The sequence below is a fragment of the Arvicola amphibius genome, chromosome 10 (assembly GCF_903992535.2).
Source record: "Arvicola amphibius chromosome 10, mArvAmp1.2, whole genome shotgun sequence".
Taxonomy (NCBI): Eukaryota; Metazoa; Chordata; class Mammalia; order Rodentia; family Cricetidae; genus Arvicola; species Arvicola amphibius.
Genome location: NC_052056.1, coordinates 53,157,093 through 53,171,984, shown reverse-complemented (window position 1 = coordinate 53,171,984; position 14,892 = coordinate 53,157,093). Strand labels below are relative to the sequence as shown.

General features: G+C 42.1%; 1 protein-coding gene across 4 annotated transcripts in view; it reads left to right on the top strand.

Annotated features, from left to right (window-relative positions):
- Positions 1-3,220: 3,220 nt before the first annotated feature.
- The window catches only part of Alcam (activated leukocyte cell adhesion molecule), a 187,815-nt gene continuing 176,143 nt past the window's right edge, over positions 3,221-14,892 (top strand). The window contains exon 1 of one of the 4 annotated variants that reach the window (XM_038345123.2): positions 3,221-3,997. In XM_038345123.2, coding sequence (XP_038201051.1) covers positions 3,925-3,997 — 73 coding nt within the window. In that variant the 5' untranslated portion in view covers positions 3,221-3,924. The remainder of the gene's footprint in view (positions 3,998-14,892) is intronic. The other 3 variants (XM_038345120.2, XM_038345119.2, XM_038345122.2) reach the window with 3 other exon arrangements.

The window sequence follows — 14,892 nt, the reverse complement described above, 5'->3', positions numbered from 1 at the left end:
GATTAGGTTTGGGATTGTCTAGATTAATCTGCCCTGTGGGAATGGCTACCCAGGTACTGTCATTGTTGTTAATTGATGAGGAAAGACCCTGATTACTGTGGGCAATATTATTCCTCAGGCAACATTTCTGAATTATAACAAAAGAGAAATCCAGCTGAGCAATAAGCATGATGTGATTTTTTTCTTTATTCTTGACTACAGATGTGATATAACTGGCGGCTTTGAAGTACTGTTTTGACTTCTGGGCAATCAGGGACTGTAACCTCTAAGTTTTAGCGGAACCCTTTCTTCCTAGTCTGTGGCTGGCATTTTACCACCACAAAATAAAAGAAGCTAGAACACCTCCCTGCTGCATTGCTTTGGAATCCACACTCCCTTGTTCACTTCTGACTCTTGGCTGTTATTCATGAATGCACATCATTTCCCACCCCTCACTCCTCATGCAGGGCTCTACAGCCCAACCAGATAGTGTTTGCTGCCTAATTAATGTCCTCAAGGAGAAACATGCTTGACTATAGAGCTGTTATTAAAAGTTTGAGAAGATAGAGGACTTTATGTCTGAGTGGAGCCCCCATATTCCCAAATGTATAAAGTTACTCTAACACAAATCCTGCGAGCTAGATGGGTAGGAGTTCGATACTAGAATCAGAGGCTCAGGTCTAGAATTCTAGCTTTGTTGTTGCTTTAAATCATTGTGAAGCCTTGAGGAAGCTACTTCTTGTTCGGCCTTCAGTTTCTAGTAAGTATAATACTGACAGAGGGTTTTTTTGAGGGTAAATAATATTTACTGATTCCACAAACATTGCTTGGAATTTTCTAACATGAGCATTCAGCAAAAGTTGCTAATTAGCTGAGATAATTTGGTGGGCCTCTGATCATCTCCCAGTTCCAGCTAATACAGTCAGACCTTGTCTCTTCCTCTGTTCTTATTCTCATACCACACCCTTCTGCTACATTCCTATCATGATATTTTATTATTTTATCTAAAACAGAAAAATGCCATTATTACTTTTTGTGATCTCAGCTATATATGAGCCACGGTCTTTTAAATTATTATTCCAAGCAGTTTACCAAGACATTTTTCTACAGTAGAACATATTCCTCATTAAATGACATTCTGAAGACAACTGACTATAAGTTTATATATAGAGACACAAACACACACACACATATATGTATATATATATGTGTGTTTGTGCATAAGTCTGCTGTGCATATTACATGTATGCATATATAATCAGCTGTTTCAGGAATTGTGTGCATATTTAATATCTGCAATTAATACATTTTGATTATCTTTAAATGTGACTTGCTAATATTTCACCACAATTTAATTATGAGAGGCTGATTTTTGATCAAGGTCACTAAGTGCAAATCAGGGCTCTCCCTAGGCTCTCTAAATTTCCCTAAAGCCCATCACCTTCTACTGTGTCTGGCCAGTGTCCTGTGTGAGCTCATTTGATCACAATAACCAATCCAGTGAGCCTGGAACAATGGCTATCCCCTTGCAAGTAAGGTTTTGAGAGGTTGACTTGACTATGAGCATTAGAACAAGATCAGACTTTTTTTTTTTTCAGATCAGACTTTCTGTCTTTTGTCATTTGTACAACTGTATACTGTGCTGTTTCGCCTCAAAATAGTCTATCTTAAGATCCAGGAGAAATACAGGATGATTTGTACTAAAACATCCAACTGAAGGCTGACTGCAGTTAGAAGAAAAATGCCCCAAGGGAATCTAGCAGGATTCCCAGGAGCATGCCAGCCGTTTAGCTCTGTGCATGGAATACAGAGTTAAGGGGCATTTGCCTCCTAGCATTTAGCCTTCCTGTTGATTCATAAGATGTAAATGAAATGGAAATTTTAAAACCGTGTGGGAAAAATTACTTATTTTCAGAAAAAAAAATATAAGAGATCCATTCTAGAATACTGTAAACGCGGGGAGAACTAGACGGAGAGATTGGGAGGGGGAATCACACTTGAAGATGGAGTTTAATAATTTCAAGCACTAATGGAAAGGAATTCAAAGATGACTGTGTGCGCGCTTTCGTGCTCGAGGGTGTGTGTGTGTGTGTGTGTGTGTGTGTGTGTGTGTGTGTGTGTGCGCACGAAGCTTTTGCTTGCGTACTGGGACACCACCATCTCCACCCGCAGGTAGCTGGTGGTTCCCAGCCTTTTGAAGACGGAGCTCTGTGTGACTAGTTAGCATTCTCTGCCTGAGTGTGGCTTCTTACAGGAGATGACCCTGCGATGCACGAAAGACTATTTAATGCCCTCGCGAGCTGGTTCAGGGACCAGGATTTTATTATGCTACCAGCATAAGAGTTGTAATCCCGCATTCCTGAGTTAGAGCCACTTAGGGCCCCAACAGCTCCACCCCGGTGTTTTAGAGAAAAATATTCCTTCACGCTTTCTGCCTGAACGGAAAGCGGCACCGTTTCCTGATGCGAAGCTTGGGAGGTGGTTCAAGCATTAGAAATTGCCCTAGAAGCCTGCCCATCTGCTGGGTGCCTGGCTTTCTGGAACGGACCAAAAGGAGTTGACTTTTAACCCGAGAAACTCTGGGTTTTGTTTTGTAACTTAAAAATCGCCGCCTAATTAAAAATAAACATGATACCTTTTTAAAAGGGACATTAGGGAAATCCTTGTGGCGAAGTATAATATGGTATAGAGTCTTAATTCTCACTGGGAGGGAGATGGGGGGGCAGAAATATCTTCTGGATTTGGGTACTGGATACTTGTCTAAATGATCTGCTTTGAGGATGTGTGCGCTAGCTGGGACTAGGGGTAGAGAAGAAAGGCGAATTAGAGAAGTAAGGAAGTGGCTGTTTCCATCTTTTCCACCTTCTAAGTCCTGGTCCATAAGGACCAAAGGTGCTCTCCTCACCCCCGCGGAGCTGCCCCAACAACTCCACAGAAGCTGAAGGAGGTATCGTCACCGAGGAGAAAAATCTCTAGGAGTGAAGCCAGAGAGCTGGGCTTCCGGATGCAAGAAGATAGCTATGTGACTAGGCGGGGCGGACAGCAGATGGTCGCAGATTGTGTGTCTTGGGGGCGCTGAGAACTCCATGGCAAGAGCCAGTCCACGATGGATCCAGACGGCTCTGCCGGGGTTCTCAAGCCCGCTCCCTATTGGCGGGTGCGCCCCGGGAGGCGGAGTCAAGGGTAGCCCCGCCCACCCGAGCGCGGGAGTTGGGGGGACTGGGGCGTCATGCTCTCCTCCCACCCGGGACCGCCAGCTCGGCTCAGTTTCCGACTCGGTCCTGCAGCGCCTCTAGGCTGCGGCTCCGCGCTCCAACCACCTGCTCCTTGCCGCCGCCAAGGAAGCTGGGCGGGAGGGAGGAGCGGGAGGAGGAGGAGACAGGCAGCTTACACACGCCTTCCCGTCCTCCACTCAGAGCAGCCCGAGCCCGCGGCCGCCGCCACTGCTCCAGCTGCCGCTGCTCCAGCCACCGCCGCGGCTGCCACCTGAGGAGACCAACGGTGCGAGCACTGGGCGCTGCCCCGCCGACCCCTCCGAGGTCCCCGTGACCCGTGGACGGTGCGACTCTCATTGCTCCCCTTATCCTCTCCTTGGCAAGAAGAGAAAGTAGCAGAAGATAGCAGCCAAAAAGAACCGCGTCCACCTTGACTACTGAAGCGTCGTCTCCTGGAATACGAGGGTTGCCTGTCCTGGGAAGAGCAGCCAGAGACACTGAGGGAGGACGTGGAGGGAGAGGAAGGAGTTGCGGGTTGCGCGTGGAGGAAAGTTGCGTGTGGCTTAGACCCGACGGCGCAGCGCCACGATCCCCCGGGGACCGTGTGTCTGGGAAAACGCCGCCGTCCCTTTGAGTCGGGACCCACGAGCTAGCGGGCCCGTGGGCCCGGGGACGACGCCCCCTTCTGCGGCGTGGACTTTGTGGGTGGCCCTCAAGGAGGAGGAGGAATATGGCACCTAAGCTGTCCCCTTCTTGCCGTCTGGTTTTCTGCCTCTTGATCTCTGCCGCGGTCCTCAGACCAGGTAAGCAATGGCCTCTGAGCAAGCAGCCCGTCTATCCTGGTTGCTGTGGCCCGGGGGCGGTTCCCTGGGTGACATGGGGACTGTGCGTCCTAGCGCGTGGTTGAGAAAGTAAGGGAGCCATAAGGCGCGCGGGGACACGGACCTGTCCCTGGAAACAGTCACTTGTGTCACACGTTTTAGGCTTGACTGGTCTGTTTAAGTTTGGACAGAGAGGTAGCACTGAGAAAAATCTCCAGGAACTTTGGATGAGGCTTAGCTTGAGGCTGAGGAGCCCCCAGGATTTGCTGTACTCTCTCCCCCGCAAAGTCCCTCCAGTCTCTGGGTGTCAAAGTCCACGTCACTGAACCCAGGGCAGTTTCCTTTTGCTTGGCTTGAGCTGAAATAACTGCCCGCACTTCGTCATGATAAATCCCCTAGTAACTTCCTCTTGATCACAATGTAAGACCTGAGAGGGAAGGTAGGGCAAAGGGAGGACTTTGACTATCTCGGAAAGGAAGGGAAAATTAACACTGAAATAGCAGCTGCATTGTCTGGTGGGTGGTGAGTGTAGGGCTGATGGCAGCCGAGTCACGCAGTGTGGACTGGGTTAGCAGCCAGGCTTGTGAGCCCTGTATGAGGGATTTCTTGATTTCCACACCCAGCGATAGTGCCTCAGTTCTCACCACTCGGAAGGAAGAAGACAAAATTCCCACCAACCAGAATATCTTGCGGGGAATCCCTTTTCTCACCCTAGGGGACATCCCTAGCCCTGGCGTCCACTAGCTGGCCTGCAGGCTGACACGCCAGAGTTCTGCCCTCTAAATTGCTCTCCCAGTCCCTAGTCCAAGCGGCAGGTACTTTTCCCTGTGGAGCCCTAGATCTAACCGTTTGAAGTTTTGATTTTCCACCATTTAGGGGCTAGCTAGGGGTTAAACTACTACTCCCTGTTATTTTGCCTTCTGCCTGCTTCTCTCTCTCTCTCTCTCTCTCTCTCTCTCTCTCTCTCTCTCTCTCTCTCTCTCTCTCTCTCTCTCTCTCTCCTTTTAAATCAAAGAGGAGGAAAAACAGGACTCACTTTCTTTTCGCATCTTTGCATCTTTTATTCTTGTACACCCCTTCAGTGTTGGCGAGCTGAAGCCACTGAAGAGGCTTCAAAGGCTAGGACTCTTCCCCAGGAAGGAAGGGAAAGTAAGAAGGCCACAGGAGCATGAGATCCTCAGGGTTTCGGAGCCGCTGCTGGGAATGGGGGGCGGGGGGGGGGGAGGGAAGAGTGTGTGTGGGCTGCCTTCTCCATATCTCTATATCAAAGTTGCATTTCTGGGTGAGGTAATGAGCTTACTGATTCTGAGGCTGGGAAAGACCTCAGTGACCAATCTCAGGCTCTGGGGCGGGGACCCTAAAACCCTAGTAGCGCCGGATTTAAGACAGGTAGGGCAGAGTGAAAACATTCAGCAGATGAGCACCTGGCCTCTCTTATCTTGCACAATGTAGTCTCACTTTTGAGGGGATCCCAGTGTAGGATGGGGGAAGGGCACCTTGGAACCCAGGAAAAGAGTCAAGTAGGGAGCTTGGGGGCCAGTTTGTGAAATGTGACAATCCACACGCCTATCTCCGCTCTTGGCTTAATACCCTTCACTCCAGGTTCCGAGACTGTCACTCACACTCCCCCCCCCCCCCCCCGGACTGCAACACACAGCAGTTAACCTTTCATGCGGTCGCGCTGGAATTTATTTTCAGTTGGTCCCGTCGAAAAACAGGTTTTTCTTCACTCGGAACTGCCAAGAGGGGAGAGGTTCCGCTTTCAGACCTGATGGCCTTTCTTTCTGCACCGCAGGCTCCAGTCCAAGTCACCAGCTGTGCGCTTTCCCGCAGGAGCGCGCCTGCTGATCCAGGATCGCAAGCCACAAACCCCTAAATTCTTTTTCCTCCCAGAATGATAGCGCTGACGTTGTGCAAACTTCTCCACGGAATGTCTGTGTGCTTTCAATGGAGAGATTATGGTTCGAAGGCACGGGGTCTCCCATAAGTGAGTCCTGGACTGGAAGAGCGCCTCCTGCAGAGAGTGTCATCTACAGAGAGAGGTCTTGGGAGTGAGGTACTGCCTAGCTTCATCCTTGGGGCTCATTTTCCTAGCCGCCCCATTTCTGGAGCAGTTTTAACAGTATGTGTCAGGTGCCAGGGGACAGACGCTGCTCCTCCAGGTCTTTCGACTTGTCCGTACCACAGTCGTCACCCAGATGTTTTAGGCCTCTTGTACAATCTGTTTTGAACGTAGAGGGAGGCAAGACTTCCACCAACAAAATTTGAAAATGATAAAGGCATTGAAGTGTGTGCTCAGCATCCTCGGTAGCCAAAATCTCATTATTCTTGCAGAAAGAGCGTCAGCCTGTGGTGACATTTTGTATTGCTTTAAGGAAAGCTTACCCTGGTTGTTTGCAAGGAGGTGTGGCATGGCAGTTAACTGTTTCTTCTCTTGAGTCAGCTGAGCACAACCCTCCCTGGGATTTTTTTCATTTTTCAGGATACAAGGCTCACTGTAAGACTTAAGGACACAAAAAACTGTTCTCGGTGGGGTACCATGTTCATCAGTTCATTTCACCAGGTCTTGGGGGAAAAAGCAGCCATTGAAATCACCTCCTTTCAGAACATTCACACGGGATTATTAAAATGTATCAATTTTACAACTACACATGGCTTCATAAGCACTATATGCTGTTGTTTATATGATTTATTTAATCAAATAGCAATTTACAACATAATGGAGTACTGCTTGCAACAGATTGCTTTTCTAGGCCTGTCTCAAAACCTAGATCTCCATTCGGGCACTCAAACATGACAAGAAACATTTTGGGGTGTCAGCTTTCTTCTATGTAAAGTTAAAAAGAATCTATTCCTTGAAATTTCCTCTAGTTCAGACACTGTTTCTTGAATTGAGGTAAAAACATGTGGACTGACAGAATCATTTTCCGATAATGTTTCTTATATTCTCTTTCTGGGCAAACTTCATATGACTTGTATTGCTAGAAAGGTTTCAGTGTGTATCCCAATTACTAACTTTCTCCCTCTATAAATTCGTGAGAATGTGTTGCGCTTATTCTTCTAGGACCAATTAGGACAATGAAAACAAAATGAGATGTGTGTGTGGTTGGTGGTGGTGGTGGTTCGTCTCATTCAGTCGGGAGAACGAGAAAGATTTGAGACCATGGGAAAGCCTGGTGGAATAGCAATCTGCCTCACTCTTAGCTGCATGTGTAGTTCTGGAATTAGGCATAAGCCAACCGGTACTAAAATGCTCGTGTAACAGAACTTGTTCTCCTAACCCTAATGGTGCTCATATGATATAGGGAATAGAACACACCAAAATTTTCATGTCATTTTGAGCTATAGAAATCCAAGCTATTTTGCATTACTAATTCCCAACTTTTCTGACATTTTAGGATATTCGAGCTTACTTTTTTCTGATAGAAACTCACATGTGAATATATGTATGTCATTGACTTGTGAAGTAGGCAGTCAACAAGAGCCTACTCGGTAGTCTTATGTACTACTTTTATTGAAGCTGCTATTCAGAGTACAGTTTCTTACCTATTGCTTCCAAGAATGCAGTGACCTTGAGATCTACTGCTCTGTCCCTGTTTGTTTCCCATCCACAAATTTTTCCTTTTATATAGTCCATGGTTCTGATTATAGTGAGATTAATCCTTCCACAGAAATTCATTTTGGAAAATTTTAGCAGTAAGAGGTGATAGATTAAAACTTTAATATATTGTTCACAAAATATTTTTGATTTAGTCCACTTAGTTATCACTTTATTGTTTTATTAAAAGGGACCAAAATGCTTCTTTTTTCCTTTATCTTAGTCCCCTTCTTATGTCCCCAATTCTCATGCTATTAAATTTAGATCTTACTGAAACTGAGTGCTGAGTTGCAAGCATTTTTTCATGTGAAATAGCAGCATTTTAAGATAGCATTTTGAATGCTTTGTGATCATCACACCTTCTAGTCCAGACATACCTCTTCTGTTCTGACCATTTGTTTAGCATCAAATATCAAAGAGCCCTAGAACTCAAGTAGACACAGCCCATTTGTATCCAAGAATATAGAGGAGAGCCACTCAGGCTCCCCAATTTAAAAACACAAGTGCATCTATACCTTTGTACGGACAAATAGAATTAGTCCCTTGAAAGTGTTAATTTTGTTCTCCCTTGTGAAGTTGTCACACAGCTCCATGCCATTGCGGGGCCAAGAGTTTTGTGACGCACAACGAATTACATCATTCACTAAAATAGCAAAACCTACCAAGAATATTTTCTTGGGAGTGGTGATAAATTAATGTTTGTTGATTATTACTTTCAAATTACAGCTCATTTTATTTTCAATGAGAACTAAAAGGACTGAAAATGTATTCATTTCTACTTTTATTTACTTTCTTTTTGAGGAGAATTTTTCTTTTCCTATGGAGAACAAAATGAAATTTGAATACATATATATGTGTGTATGTATGTATATATATATGTGTGTGTGTGTGTGTGTGTGTGTGTATACATTCTGTGCTCAAGAAGAGGGTGTTGAATGCTATTTACAAAGCTGTAGTCTACAATTATTCAAGTATTCTTACTATATGTAAAGTGCTACATATTTCTAGAGTTATAAATATTTTCATTTAGCTAATTATGTAAATGACAAATCTCACTTTTTTTACTTTTTGTTGTTCACTAGAGTAGTATACATTTTAGAAAGAACTAGTTCAAAAATGCTGTGATATTTAGTCATTGTTTTATGGTAACTTATTATCATTGCCCATTTTTGTAGTATATGTTCCAAGAATGAAATTAGATTTTAATGATTCTTCTTATTTATTTAGTCAGTTCTCAATTACCCATTGCATCGATGGGAAAATCAGAGTTGCAGGCAGTGCATACCAGTTCTAATTAAAGGATTATTTAATGTGACTTTAAGTTGAGTTACTTAATGAGCATGCCTGTATCTGTTCTTCTAAGGGTTGATTGTATTTAAAAATAATGAAATCAAACCACATGAAGAATAGATGGTTCAGAAATTGAGTGTCTAACTTCTGCCATTGGTTTCTCCTTTCTTATCTCTGTTGTCTATGACGCTCCAAAAAATGTGGTAAAGTCTTGGTCAAAGGAAGACTATAAGACTAAAAACATCTCCAGATGTAATTAAGTTTTAGAATCTTTACAGATAGAAATATCGTAGGCTCTTGACAGTTACAAGGCAAGCATCTTACGACCATACTATTTTATCTGATCTTCTAATTTGTCCAGTCACATGTCAGTCACTTAGATGGACAAAGTCATACTTTCCAGATTGGGTAAGATTTTCCCTTCCCTAAGTGACCACTTTCTTAGCAAGCTTGTTCCATTATTTTATATGAGTTTCTATGAATAAATAAAGAGGTGGTTCCTTTTTCTTGATATAAACTGGATTAGCAACTTGGTAGACTGATTCCCCAAAGGCTATTTGGATACCTTCTCTTAGTAAACACAGCAGAACTTTCAGTGGATTGCAAAGCTGTTTTAAGCAGTGTCAACCAATAATGTAAAATTTATAAATACCAGAGCGAAATTGAATTAAAAGAGGTTTATAATTACTTTATTGTGATGATATCAACGGGGAAGTTATCTAAGTTTGTTTTAGGACATTAACTGCCATTCCAGTTCAACATTTTGGGAATATAAATCTCAAAGATCTCTCACTTCGCAAATCAGTATAAAGAGACTTTTTTTCTGTGGTGAGAATCAAACCAAATGCTTTTCACGGTGTGTACGAGCACTGTCCCACTGACTTATGCCGAACTTGATAGAAACAGATTTTTGTCCAGATAGAAACAGATTTTTTTTTATTCTTGCGAGTATGTAGATTTCAGGATTCTAGGCTCTCTCATTCGAACTATAACTACTTAAATGTAACATATGCCTTTATAGAAAATCATCATTGCAATAACAAAACTATGTTTCGACATTTCCCTTCCCCAGTACTTATCTGTGCTTGGCCTTTGCCCTGTTGTATTAAGATATGTGTTACTTGTCTCTCATTGGACATGAACTTTTACAATATCACATAACTTCATCTATTGATCCTTCATTCCTACAAAGAGTTTGACACCTGTAAGCTGCTGAGCTGCCATTTTCTTCTTAGCACAAAATACATATACAGAGATTTGTATGTAACATCAACCCCTACTCATGAGTTGACAAATTTCTCTTCCTAAAGAACTTGGAATTAAGGGTATAGTATTGCTCTCTGAGAACTAAACTAGAAAACATAACCATATTGAAAGAAGAGTTGCCTGAGGGAGCAGAAGGAAACTATAAAGGCACAACAGCCCTCTTGGCATGCAGTCATCCAGCACTCTCCGGGTAGTAGGTGTTACACACCTATAGTGTGCTTCGTGAGAGCTCCTTGCAGTGTATGCTTAGTTACGGTTCAGTGTTACTGAGGTTGATAATACATTACTAGTAGGGTAACCATGTCTCCTGGTGTAACCAAGGCAGGATGGATATGGAGTATGCTTGAGGTTCTACTGGGTATGATAATTGAGTGATTGATTGACTGACTGTTTGATTTGATCCATTTACAATGGTACTGTCTCAGATTTTATCCCAGTTCTTTTTTTTTTTTGAACCATAATACATTAATACATGGACTGTTGAAGTTAGAAAGAGTCACTCAAAATTTTTGTGTCTTTGTTTTCTTATTTGTGCTGGTGGGAATCAAACCTCAGGCTCTATGTATACCAGGCAAGTGCTTTAACTTTCAACTTCAGGCTCCTCCCTTTGGTTTCTGGGATGAAGTTTGAACAACAAGTTATATGAACCATATGCTCCATTTTGGATGTTGAATATCCTCCAAAGGATTGTGTGTGAAAAACCTTGTCCCCAAGATGGCAGCACTGGTAAGTGATGGTATTTTGGAAAAAGAGGCCTAGTATGAGGGCCTTTAATTACTGAAGGCACTAATATGGAGTAGCTTTCTACCCAAACCCCCATTTGCTTTCTTTTCTTCTCCCTGGCTCAAGATGTAGAGAGTTTGTTCTGTGGCATAGTCCTGCCATGAAGTACTGTGTCAACACAGATCAAAAATAATGGGGCCAATTGAATTCCAACTGGAACCTTCTGAACAGAGAGAGAGAGACAGAGAGACAAAGAGACAGAGACAGAGAGAGTCAAAGAGACAGACAGAGAGAGACACATGTACACACAGGGATTTACCAGTGTCTTCCTTAGAAGTAATTTCTTACTCTTAAAATCATAACCTATAGAATCGAAGATGGAAAGTTTCATGCGGGATAGAGGAGACCGAGACCCAGATTCATGCTTTGGAATGGCATAGAGTATTGTGGGACTTATAAATAAAGAATTTGAAAAAAAAATAAGAATTTGTTACCAGTCAAAGGGCACATTTCTGGCCAATCAAAATTTAAAATTCATATGACTACTCAACATATATAGCATTCAGTAACTGCCGAGTCTTCAGACTGCACAGCAAAGCGCTGTGCTTTGGGATGAGAAAGTGGACCAATATCTAGGAGGCTATCTCTCCAGCACTGGGTTCTTTGGGGAGCAGAAACTTGGCGAAAGTATGTAACTAGAGCAAGGGGGATTGCTAGGTGTGCCAAAGAATAAAGAACAGCTTACATGACAGCACCTGGGTCTGGTTGGGGTCAAGATAAACTTGGAAATGGTTTAGAAGTGGTACCTGAGGCATGTGTTAAGGAGGAGCCAAGCAAAAACAATAGGGTCAGAGAGTGGGAGGGATAAAGAGACTGACAGGGGTATGGTGGGGTTGGGGGGAGTAGAGGGATGAGGGATGTGGCTCTGACTGGAGAGAAGTTGTATCTGTTCCTTTTTAGTGAAACAAAGCAAGCACTGTAGTTGTGAGAGACCCTGGGGTGTTCTAGACATTTCTTCAGACTTTCCTGCAACCTGATAATTTGCTTGCCAGTGTGATGCTCAGGAAACCCATTTCATTCAACTACTCACACAGTGACAGATATTTGCACATACACTTCCCTGCTTTAAGAGGAGTGAGGACTCATTATATCCACATTTTTTGCAATTTTCCTTTTTCTTATCAACACAGTTTAGATATGAAGGAACTCTGTCATATCAACACATTTGCTCCACCTCCCCTAAAACTAACAATAATTATGCATTTAGTTATATTGAGACATTGTGATAAACATTTTGTCACTTTTGGAAATATTGCCATTCCTGTATATTTTTTTTATTGTAAATAGAGCAACAGACACTCTTCTATGGGCTGTTTTCCATATGAACAATTATGTTGGAAGGAAGATATTTTGAAAGTGAAATTACTGAGTTATTTAATACTTCCATTATTTGAAGAGAAATTCTAAAATTATATTTCAAAAAGCATGCTCCTCTATAATTGTGCTATTGCCATATAACAAAAATAAACAATTGATTTCATATAGTCATATAGTCATATAGTTATGAGTAATGAACATACATAAACAATATACATATAGAGACCTGAAGTTACAAATATATTTGTGCTGACTTCATTGTACACAGATGGAGCCAAAATTGATGATGGAAACTGTTGCAAGGAACTGCTTATTCCTCCTGGCCGCCTAGAACCGAAATAATCACACAGAAACTGTATTAATTAAATCACTGCTTGGCCCATTAGCTCTAGCGTCTTATTGGCTAACTCTTACATCTTAATTTAACCCATTTCTATTAATATGCATATCACCACGAGGTCGTGGCCTACCAGCAAAGTTTTAGCACATCTACCTCCGGCAGCAGATCCATGGTGTCTCTCTGACACTTTCCTTCTCCAAGGTTTCAGTTCTGTCTTCCCCAACTACCTAAGTTCTGCCCTATCAACAGGCCACGGCAGTTTCTTTATTCATTAACTCAGAAAAGCAACACACAGACAGAAGGTCCTCCCATACCAGGAAACCTGATCATTTTCTAAAATTATTGTTCTTTATATATAACTTTACAATTAACTCATAGAACACCTAGCTTTTAGATCATAAGCTGTAGTTGGTAACAATGTTTTCTTTTGTTTACGGATTGGCTAGCCTGAAAGTAGATTTAGAGGAAGTCATATGTGTACCTTAAAAGAATTTGACATTGCTTTTCCTTAAGCAAGTGTTCATTATATTTGTGTTCATTCACTGAAGGTACAAGCACACACCGTGTGTGGTCTAGCTAACGCCATTTGCAATGCCCAGATAAGAGATCTTATTGAGCAAATTTCAGGTAGATTTAAGTAAATCATATTTTGAACAGTACTTCCAGCAATTCTGTGGATCAGGGTCATCATTTTATTTTTTGTTCATGCTGACAAAACAGCATTCTTTACAAACACTAGAGAGGTTAATATGAGTAAACACATTTCACCCTGTAATTTTTGTACCTATTAAGAAAAGTAGGAGTGAAATATATTTCATGATTACTTTTTCGTAGAAAAAGACATAGCAGTCTATATTTGGACAGTCTCCACCAAGGATATGCTGAAGATAACAATTTTAAACCAAACAAAGATATGTTCACAGTGGAGTTAAGATGTAGTTTCGAACTTTTTCTGCCTGGTATTTATGCTTTTATATTATAGTTGTTAACTTAGTTGGTGTGCTCGTGTGTGTGTGTGTGTTTGTGTGTGTGTGTGTGTGTGCTCGTGTGTGTGTGTGTGTGTGTGTGTGCCTACAGATGGAGGATGGAAGTCACAGGATAACTTGCTGGGGTCTATTCTTTCCCTGTGCTTTTGGGGTCTAGCCAATCAAGACCCCCCAAAATCAGATTATTGGGATTAATGAAAACACCTTTGCTCCAAGAGCCATCTCACTGGCCCTTACTTTAGTTGTAAATGTTCAAGTGTGTGGCAGTGTACTTTATTCTGAAGGCCTTTCCTTAATCTACTGATAGAGCTGACATTTTAATATACATATATTTGTGTTTATTTGAGACAGGATTTCTCTGTGTATCCCTGGTTGCCCTGGAATTCAGTCTGTAGACCAGCCTGGCCTTTAACTCAAAGATCTGCCTGCATCTTCTTAGTGCTGGGATTAAAGATGCGAGCTATCACTGCCCAGATAACTTTTTTTTATGTTTTTATAGAGCTAACCAAGATTTTTCAGAGGATAGTATTTTTTGATATGAGATCAAGGAGAAAAATAGAATAAAATTTTGCATTTATCCTTATCTATAACCTGTTTGACTTAGCCTCTGTGGATGGTAACCTAGTTCTCAAATATTCTATTTAAGCAATGCCTGTTTAGTGCAAAATTCAACCATGTGTCTTCTTATGCTAAAATATAAAATAAGTATCTGTTTATGAAGCTGACTATGACTCAATTATTTTCCCTTTGCTGATAAGAAATGTCCCCCATAAAAAAAATGGTAAAATAGAAGGAGAGGGCGGGGGTAATTGAGAATCTCAGGACTGACCCAAAATGTTGAGAGGAAACTCATTAGAACGCTAGAACTCCTTAAACAACAGCTTCCTCTTGTAGGTGGTATGAAACACACTTGGTGTTAAAACCCATTCTGTACTTGCAACAGTGCTGAATCATGACTTCCAGACTGAATGTCATCTAAAGAACTGAAGAACGGCTGCTGCACACAGGTGGTTTTGTCGTTTTATTGTTTTGTTTTTTTGTTTTGTTCTATTTCGTTTGTGTTTCAGGTAGCTTCCCAGCATTTTTCTGTTTTTTTTTTTTTCATTGTAAATTGAGGATGATAGTTATTAACTTTATTTGATGTGGTTGTTCAAGAATGTATTGAGGTATTTAAAAACTACGTATTTTAAAACTCCATTAGTTAATAGGGTTTGCTGTGTACTGCAAATTATCAGAGGAAATTACCACAGGCAGTAGATAACAAAGGCATAGTAATGCATGAAGATGGAGTTTACTT